The sequence below is a fragment of the Electrophorus electricus genome, chromosome 20 (genome assembly GCF_041902795.1).
Source record: "Electrophorus electricus isolate QZ-2024a chromosome 20, ASM4190279v1, whole genome shotgun sequence".
Classification (NCBI taxonomy): domain Eukaryota; kingdom Metazoa; phylum Chordata; class Actinopteri; order Gymnotiformes; family Gymnotidae; genus Electrophorus; species Electrophorus electricus.
Window position 1 is genome coordinate 16075001 of NC_137516.1, and position 10000 is coordinate 16085000.

The 10000-nt window shown below is 49.0% G+C and overlaps 1 protein-coding gene across 2 annotated transcripts in view; it reads right to left on the reverse strand.

Moving 5' to 3' along the window:
• cdh24b (cadherin 24, type 2b) overlaps window positions 1-10000 on the reverse strand; it is a 96902-nt gene that overhangs the window by 1906 nt on the left and 84996 nt on the right. For both annotated transcript variants that reach the window (XM_035536480.2, XM_081703401.1), the window contains exons 7-13: window positions 8289-8545; window positions 7219-7355; window positions 5402-5523; window positions 4152-4269; window positions 3345-3653; window positions 551-755; window positions 1-397 (exon numbers count right to left, since the gene is read on the reverse strand). The exon at window positions 1-397 is cut by the window's left edge and continues 30 nt beyond it. In XM_035536480.2, the coding sequence (XP_035392373.1) occupies window positions 1-397; window positions 551-755; window positions 3345-3653; window positions 4152-4269; window positions 5402-5523; window positions 7219-7355; window positions 8289-8545 (1545 nt within the window). The remainder of the gene's footprint in view (window positions 398-550; window positions 756-3344; window positions 3654-4151; window positions 4270-5401; window positions 5524-7218; window positions 7356-8288; window positions 8546-10000) is intronic.

The window sequence follows — 10000 nt, forward strand, 5'->3', positions numbered from 1 at the left end:
GCTGCCCGAGTCCCCGTTGGTGTCGTTTTTCCTCAGCGTTCCCCCTTCGGAGACGGCGGCTCCGTCCTGGGATGCGAGCCCCTCTCGGGAGCCGTTCCCTGCCTCGCCGGATCCGGCGTACAAGACCCCCGGTTCCAGCGGCCCTGCCATAGCCCCCTGGTTCTGGATCACCAGGGAATGGTCGGGCTGGTCGCCGGCGAAGCGGTAGCCCAGCTCGGCCAGGCCGGGCTCACAGGGCCCCGGGGTTCGGCGGAGCACGGGCAGTGTGTGGCTAGCGTAGCACGGCCGGCCGTACACAGCTGGCCCCTGCCCGGGGTACTGCCCACCCTCCGTAGCCCCCGCCTGCGCCCAGCTGCTGTATGTGCGTGTCTTGTCCTGGCCCCGCTGAGAGTAGCGTCTGGAGGACATCGGCAGGACGTCAGGAGCAGTTTGGGAGAGCAGAAGAGGGCGATGTCTCATGTTAGCGTACCTATGCGGCTAAATAGCGATCTTAGAGGAGACAAACGGTGTGTTTGTTCAGAGCGGTGGCTGGCTGCAGCCCCGGACTCACATGTTCCTGCTGTCCAGGGTACGGTATCCCCTGCGTGCGCTGTGGGGGGCGCTCTGGAGTGCCGTGATGTCAAAGGCAGCAGTGTCTGCCTCACCTCCTCCCTCGTCATCGTATGTGATGATGTTCTCCCTGACATCGTCTTCCTCTAGAGGAGAAAGGGAGTCCCTTTTTTGTCTCCGCAAGGACAGAGACAGAGCGCTGACAGCTAGAGAAAGAGAGAGAGCGAACGCGAGTGAGTGTGGGAGAGGGAGGAAAACAAAGAGAGAAAGCGGGAGAGAGGAAGGAAATTATAAGAAACGATTGAGTGAGAAACAGCTATTTATATCAACGAAGACCTATTGTTTCTGTTAGATGGCAGATTTTTGCTTTAAAATTGCAGGATACTCCAGTAGAGACTCAGTAGGTATATTTGACTCAGTAGAGTCTCAGACTCATTAGACTCGTAGGGACTCAGTAGGTACATTAGACTTGGTAGAGACTCAGTAGGTACGTTACATTCAGTACTGACTCAGTAGCTGCTTTAGACTCAGTAGAGACTCAGTAGGTACATTACATTCAGTAGAGACTCAGACTCATTAGACTCGTAGGGACTCAGAAGGTACATTAGACTTGGTAGAGACTCAGTAGGTACGTTACATTCAGTACTGACTCAGTAGCTGCTTTAGACTCAGTAGAGACTCAGTAGGTATGTTACATTCAGTAGAGACTCAGTAGCTGCATTAGACTCAGTAGACACTCAGTAGGTACGTTACATTCAGTAGAGACTCAGTAGCTGCATTAGACTCAGTAGAGACTCAGTAGGTACGTTAGACTCAGTAGAGACTCAGTAGCTGTATTAAACTCGGTAGAGACTCAGTAGGTACGTTACATTCAGTAGAGACTCAATAGGTACATTAGACTCAGTAGGGACTCAGTAGGTACATTATCATACAGACAAATGATAAGTAAATAGAAGCCTGGTTTTTTAAAGCCACATAGATCGTCTTACCCAAAAGTGTGGCCACACATGCCAAAATGGCCAGCAAGGTGGTAGAGACTCGGTAGAGACTCAGTAGGTACGTTACATTCAGTAGAGACTCAGTAGCTGTATTAGACTCGGTAGAGACTCGGTAGAGACTCAGTAGGTACGTTACATTCAGTAGAGACTCAATAGGTACATTAGACTCAGTAGGGACTCAGTAGGTACGTTACATTCAGTAGAGACTCAGTAGCTGTATTAGACTCGGTAGAGACTCAGTAGGTATGTTACATTCAGTACTGACTCAGTAGCTGCTTTAGACTCAGTAGAGACTCAGTAGGTATGTTACATTCAGTAGAGACTCAGTAGCAGCATTAGACTCAGTAGACACTCAGTAGGTACGTTACATTCAGTAGAGACTCAGTAGCTGTATTAGACTCAGTAGGGACTCAGTAGGTACATTACATTCAGTAGAGACTCAGTAGCTGTATTAGACTCAGTAGGGACTCAGTAGGTGCATTACATTCAGTAGAGACTCAGTAGCTGTATTAGACTCAGTAGGGACTCAGTAGGTACGTTACATTCAGTAGAGACTCAGTAGCTGTATTAGACTCGGTAGAGACTCAGTAGGTACGTTACATTCAGTAGAGACTCAGTAGCTGTATTAAACTCGGTAGAGACTCAGTAGGTACGTTACATTCAGTAGAGACTCAGTAGCTGTATTAGACTCAGTAGGGACTCAGTAGGTACGTTACATTCAGTAGAGACTCAGTAGCTGTATTAAACTCGGTAGAGACTCAGTAGGTACGTTACATTCAGTAGAGACTCAATAGGTACATTAGACTCAGTGGGGACTCAGTAGGTACATTATCATACAGACAAATGATAAGTAAATAGAAGCCTGGTTTTTTAAAGCCACATAGATCGTCTTACCCAAAAGTGTGGCCACACATGCCAAAATGGCCAGCAAGGCGGTAGAGACTCGGTAGAGACTCAGTAGGTACGTTACATTCAGTAGAGACTCAGTAGCTGTATTAGACTCGGTAGAGACTCGGTAGAGACTCAGTAGGTACGTTACATTCAGTAGAGACTCAATAGGTACATTAGACTCAGTAGGGACTCAGTAGGTACGTTACATTCAGTAGAGACTCAGTAGCTGTATTAGACTCGGTAGAGACTCAGTAGGTATGTTACATTCAGTACTGACTCAGTAGCTGCTTTAGACTCAGTAGAGACTCAGTAGGTATGTTACATTCAGTAGAGACTCAGTAGCAGCATTAGACTCAGTAGACACTCAGTAGGTACGTTACATTCAGTAGAGACTCAGTAGCTGTATTAGACTCAGTAGGGACTCAGTAGGTACATTACATTCAGTAGAGACTCAGTAGCTGTATTAGACTCAGTAGGGACTCAGTAGGTGCATTACATTCAGTAGAGACTCAGTAGCTGTATTAGACTCAGTAGGGACTCAGTAGGTACGTTACATTCAGTAGAGACTCAGTAGCTGTATTAGACTCGGTAGAGACTCAGTAGGTACGTTACATTCAGTAGAGACTCAGTAGCTGTATTAAACTCGGTAGAGACTCAGTAGGTACGTTACATTCAGTAGAGACTCAGTAGCTGTATTAGACTCAGTAGGGACTCAGTAGGTACGTTACATTCAGTAGAGACTCAGTAGCTGTATTAAACTCGGTAGAGACTCAGTAGGTACGTTACATTCAGTAGAGACTCAATAGGTACATTAGACTCAGTGGGGACTCAGTAGGTACATTATCATACAGACAAATGATAAGTAAATAGAAGCCTGGTTTTTTAAAGCCACATAGATCGTCTTACCCAAAAGTGTGGCCACACATGCCAAAATGGCCAGCAGGGCGGCGGTGCTGAGTCCCGGTGAAGGTAGCGAGGAGTGCTGAGGCAGGCAGACCGTTTCCTTGTCCCACTCGGCCTCGCCTTGCTTGCCCTTCTCGCCGGCGCGCGCACCCCCTCTGAGGCACGGACACACGGACACGGTGACTGTCCCTGTGCTGGTCAGTCCCGAGGAGCCATCTCGCAGGACCAGCGGGACATGCAGGGTCAAGGAGGAGAAGGAGGACCGGGACAGTGCTTGCAACGGTGACACCAGAACCAGGCTCGCGGTGGGCCCTGGATGAGCACAGTCGGGCGGACAGAAGAATGGAGAGGAAATGGAGAGAGAGGCGGGTAGAAAAGGGGGCTTTGAGATCAAATGGAGCACGATAGAAGTTTAATTCAATTGGAATCAATCGAGTGCGGTTTAATTCCATTGCTGCTGGTGCGACATTTGTACAGACCAGTGAGCCTGAATGAGACGGGGAGCGCCAGGGCGCATTCTCTCCGAGCACGGCAAGAAGACGGATGTGGCGCGGAGGGGCGAGGACAGACAATAGGGGCAGAACACAAAAGAGACCGGCACAGCAGAGAGAAAGAGAGAGAGAGAGAGAGAGAGAGAGAGAGAGAGAGAGGGGGGATGATGGAGGAGGAGGAGTGGGGACACACACGGGCAGTGTGGGACAGATAAAGGGAAAGAAAGCAAAAGAAACAGAGAAAATCGGAAAAGAGACAAAGCCGGAATGACAAAACTGGTGAGAGAGATCGAAAGAGAGCACGCGAGGGAGAGCATACCTCCACTCTCTCTGATGCTGAAGTTGCGAGCAGCGCTGGATTCCGGCGGGATGTTAAAATGGACGGTGCTGTCATTTCCACCCTCGTCTCTATCAATTGCTCTCAACACCTGCACTATCTGGGAGAAGATAGAAGGGAGAATAAAAACAGGAAGAGCCAGAAGTGGGAGAGGAGGAAGTAAACAAAAAGTAGAAAGCCGAACGAACGCTGCAGAGGAGGGGAATCCACACTTTAAAGTCCGACAGACAATAACGAGCATGGACCCCAGTAGTGAGCCTTGTGGAACGCCTACAAAACGGATATACGTTTAACATGTGCTGGAAAATTCCAGCTTTATCCCAGGAGACTCAGGCTAGAAATAATCGCATATTTCAGGTTTGCATCCTCAGACCTCAGGGACACACTTAAAAGAAAACAGAGTTGTAAAGTGTACCAGAAGTGAGTGTTTACAGTACAACTATGGAACACATCCTTTGGCCGATTCTGTAATGCCTGGACATTAAGGCACTATCAAGTCATATTAGTGGCTCACCACGCCAACTTGGGGGCCATGAAGTGCCCCTTTTGAGTCGGATCCCTGCTGCTTACAGATACAGAAGCGGCATGAGAACTGAGCGCAGTGCCTCCGGTTAGACGCTGAGCCGACTGCGCAAAGGAGACGTGCAGAGACGACTGAGCAGATGGACACAGAGACCCAATTAAAAACTAAAGAAATAACATGAATAAGGCTGCAAACCTCTGACAAACACTGGTGCAGACTCTGAAATGAGTCCATGGGGGAGATTGCAAACATCACAAGATGAATAGGTGTGCAGTAAAAGCGTCGTGCTGTAGACTCTACGCTTGAAAGCATAGAAATGTCGGAGTTTAGTATTCTGTAATTGATCTAGTATAGGGAAGGGATACAACCCAAGACTATTGTCACTAATAATAATAATAATTAATAATAATAATATTTCACTAGACCTCTACCTCTCTCTCTCTCTCTCTCAAATTATAATAATTCTTAATAATCAATAAAAATAAATGATAATAACAACAATATTTATTATTATTATTATTATGAATAATAATAATAAATATTGATTATTATCAATAACTAATAGTAATACATGTTAATATTACTTTAATAATAATAGTAATTATTATTATTATTATTAAATTTATATGTGTCAGTGTATGTCAGATGCAACCCAGTTTTTACCTCAGCGTAGTACTTTATGCACAGAAGCAGACAGCTATCGGCTCACCTGCCCAGTGGAGGCGGAGTCACACATGGCCGTACTGTACTGTCGGTCCAGTTCTGGAGCATTATCGTTCAGGTCCAGTGTCTCTATGGCAACCACCACCCTGGACACCTGAGTGGGGTTATCTGAGATGAAAGAAAGCAAAAGTGGGTGTCCGACAGAGCTTTTCCACGGTCCACGACACACGATGCTGGCGCAGACAGAGAGATGCGCACGCACGAGAGCACGCACATGTGCATAGCAGGACTGTGTCCTCTAAACGTGCTTTCTAGTTAGCCATCTAGGTGGATATGATCTTCTTTTCAGTGTAAATTACAGGCTTTTAAAGTTCACACACACACACGGACACACACGGACACACACACATACACACACACACACACACATCCCTCCTAGGTCTTTTTACAAATTCAGACTTCAGTAGCACTTCAATCACTCATCCCATTTGAGACTAATGGCGTGCCACAGTAAATAAATAGCTTTTACTAGGTCGCACTGGTATAGTAAGAGCCCGTCGTCCAGGGGAAATGGATTTAATGGATCGGTCCTGAGCCTGAGCGAGAACGTCCACGATCACTCTCATTCATTACCATTCAGTCCCACACACTTGGCTTGGGCTGTATTCACACACATGCTTCTGGACGACGTTCACAGGTGTGCACACACGCACTGCAAATTCCTGTTGTGGGGATTAAGGGCTCGCTGAATCTCACTGCTGGATATAAGCAACTACTTTACCTCACTGCTGGATACGAGCTCCTTCTGCACCTCACTGCTGGATACGAGCACCTTCTCCACCTCATTGCTGGATACGAGCACCTTCTCCACCTCACTGCTGGATACGAGCTCCTTCTCCATCTCACTGCTGGACACGAGCTCCTTCTCCACCTCACTACTGGACACGAGCTCCTTCTCCACCTCACTGCTGGACACGAGCTCCTTCTCCACCTCACTGCTGGACACGAGCTCCTTCTCCACCTCACTGCTGGACACGAGCTCCTTCTCCACCTCACTGCTGGACACGAGCTCCTTCTCCACCTCACTGCTGGACACGAGCTCCTTCTCCACCTCACTGCTGGACACGAGCTCCTTCTCCACCTCACTGCTGGACACGAGCTCCTTCTCCACCTCACTGCTGGACACGAGCTCCTTCTCCACCTCACTGCTGGACACGAGCTCCTTCTCCACCTCACTGCTGGACACGAGCTCCTTCTCCACCTCACTACTGGACACGAGCTCCTTCTCCACCTCACTGCTGGACACGAGCTCCTTCTCCACCTCACTGCTGGACACGAGCTCCTTCTGCACCTCACTACTGGACACGAGCTCCTTCTCCACCTCACTGCTGGACACGAGCTCCTTCTCCACCTCACTGCTGGACACGAGCTCCCTCTCCGGCAGCTATCAGGCTTCAGACAGTACCCGCCCACTCCCATCATCCCATGGTGGAAGCACAAAGAGTAGTGACTCTCAGGTCACAGTAATAGGGACTTCTGAGGCCCCGTGACCAAGAACCCGGTGCAACGGTTAACTCTAGTGGTTAAGGTTCTTGTCTAATAATCAGATGGTTGCCAGTTCTAAACCCCACCACCACCAAGTGAACAGTTAACTGTACATCCCAGGTTCCTTTAACAGAAAATGAATGTCACACGGTCTTGCACAGAACATCATAATCTCATAGAGGCAGAAGAATAGGTGTGAGCATGGAAATTTGCTGTAAGATGCATGAACTTTGCCAATATATGGTGAACCTCCTGGTACTCTAAGCCTTGCTCACTGTGGACCAACAGCTTGTGTGTGTGTGAGATTGTTTTGGTTACCTCTCTGTGTGGCAATGATGGTAACGTTGTGCCACTGCTCATCTTCGCGGTCCAGCTCCGTCGCCGTGGTGATGAGCCCGGCGTCCGGCGTGATGCGGAACAAAGCCTCCGGATCAGACTGAGGATCGATAGAGTACCTGAGATATGGGAGATGAGGTAGGATGGGGAGGTTCAATACACGTAAACATGAGTCATCCTGGATTCTCCTGAACCTCAAACCAGACAGAAGTCCCATTTCTGCTCCGCTCGGAGGACACCCACCGAGCAAAGCTACGGACCTGCTAAAGCTATAGTGCTGGAACCGGGCCCTGGCAGGAAGTCTGGCCAAAACTACACTGCGATTTTCTGAAGAAGATCCGTGTCTCAGGAAAGGACAGGCCAACGAAGAGGAAGGGAAGGAGGGAGAGTGTGAGGGAGAAGGAATAAAGAAATGGGAAAGGGAAGGAGGGAGAGTGTGAGGGAGAAGGAATAAAGAAATGGGAAAGGGAAGGAGGGAGAGTGTGAGGGAGAAGGAATAAAGAAATGGGAAAGGGAAGGAGGGAGAGTGTGAGGGAGAAGGAATAAAGAAATGGGAAAGGGAAGGAGGGAGAGTGTGAGGGAGAAGGAATAAAGAAATGGGAAAGGGAAGGAGGGAGAGTGTGAGGGAGAAGGAATAAAGAAATGGGAAAGGGAAGGAGGGAGAGTGTGAGGGAGAAGGAATAAAGAAATGGGAAAGGGAAGGAGGGAGAGTGTGAGGGAGAAGGAATAAAGAAATGGGAAAGGGAAGGAGGGAGAGTGTGAGGGAGAAGGAATAAAGAAATGGGAAAGGGAAGGAGGGAGAGTGTGAGGGAGAAGGAATAAAGAAATGGGAAAGGGAAGGAGGGCAGATGAGGTTGAAGGGGGCAGGAAGGAAAGTAAACACATGAGAGGAGAAGGCCCTCTTGAATCTGAGGGGATGAATCTTCAGCAGATGGTTGCACACGGCGGCAGATACTGGCAGAGTGCTGGGCCTTCTAAACCTAAACGAATCCCTCCACGCCGTCCAGCCCCACCCTTCCGTGGACCCACCCCCCACCCCTGACCCCGCCCACCTGATGTTGCCGCTGAGCCCCGTGTCCGGGTCCACGGCGCTGACGCGGCCCACCGTGCACGCCGGTGGGCAATTCTCCGACACGTCCATGCGGTAGCGTGCGCGCGAGAAGCGGGGCGGCTCGTCGGCGTCCAGCACGGCCACCCGCACGCCGGCGCGGTCCTTAAAGGGGCCGCGACGCAGGAAGCGAGGGTCCACGGCGGGATTCAGCACCTCTACGGAAAAGGAGTAGGAGCTCCTGCTCTCGTAGTCCACAGCCTGAGGGAGGAGAGCACACATCCTTCTCTCCAGTATAAACAGAAATAACTTCAAATGTCATATTCAGAAATGCACAGTAATTGTAGTAAGAATTTGCTCTGAAATGCATTTTACGCTAAGCCTAAATTATACCTTAGAGGATTAGTGTAACTCTTAAATTTTCTATAATTTTAACCTATATGATATTTTTGTCATAAGCAGGTGCACCTTATTTCAACTATCAAAACTACCATGTGATCGTTCATGAAAACTCAAAATGGTTTTAATTAGACTCAAGTCATACAGCAGACCTGCTTCTTTAAAATGCAGTGGGGTCAAAGTTAAAAGCCATAAATAACTAATTAAAGTGGGAACTGAATTACTGCTCCTCTAACACCCCCCCAAACCCCAAACGACGCAGGCCTCGGGTCTCTCAACACAGCGGGGCCGAACCTAACCCTCGCCCTCCGCATGGCCACGACGAGAGGGTCGCCCCGGTTCCGACGCACTCGACGCACTAATGAAGGCATCAGACGTGCAAAACACTGATCAAAGCGCAACTTTGTACGCAACCGAGGCTCCGAGGCCCCTTTGTTAATATAACCGCAGACCGCAAACACGCTCGCTGCCAGACTTATACCCTGTACGCGTTGTCATTAGTGCCCTAATAGCGGGTAATGAGTCTTACATGCAAGGCATCCTATGTTGAAAGCCTGCAAACTGATTTAATGATTCTGCCCAGTAACAACGTGCACTGTCTCTTAAATAATCAGCCTTTTAAGTCCACTGTGAGCTTTTCTCCAAGCCGAGAACGTCGCCCATATTCGAGCAGTAATTGTTTTGTGCTTCCATGGCCATAATTGGCAGAAGGTAGAGGCACTAATGGAGCTAGCAGAGAGAGAGTCAGACCACATCCCGACGCAGAGGAGCGCAAGTGAGTGTGCGATCTGGAGTCTGTGTGTATACATGCGTGCATGTTTTTGCATGCGTGCGTATGTGTGTGTGTGTACATTTGTGTGCACGCATGCGAATTGTGTGGCTTGCGTGTGCATGTGGTGAGCACATTTTTTTTTTGTGCATGCGTGCATTTTATGGCTTATGTGTTTGTGCATATGGAAACTTGTGTTTGTATGTGTGTATTTGCATGTGCGTGCGCATGTGCAGTGTGTGCGCATATGTTCGCACGCACGTGTGTGCACGCAGATGTGCTTGCGCGTGTGTGTGTGTGCACGTGCATACATCCACTTGCACGTGTGCGTGTGTTAAACAGGGGCAGAGGCCAGGCAGTAGGCTCCGAGCTCTGAAAGGTTTCTCATCCTCTCATAGAACCGAGCCATGTGGGTCAGAGCCACTGGCTCTATTCACCAAACTACTACTGCCAGTCCACAGCTGCTACTGTAGCACACACACACACACACACACACACACACACACACCCCCACGCACAGACACTACGTGCACGCAGTCAAACATACA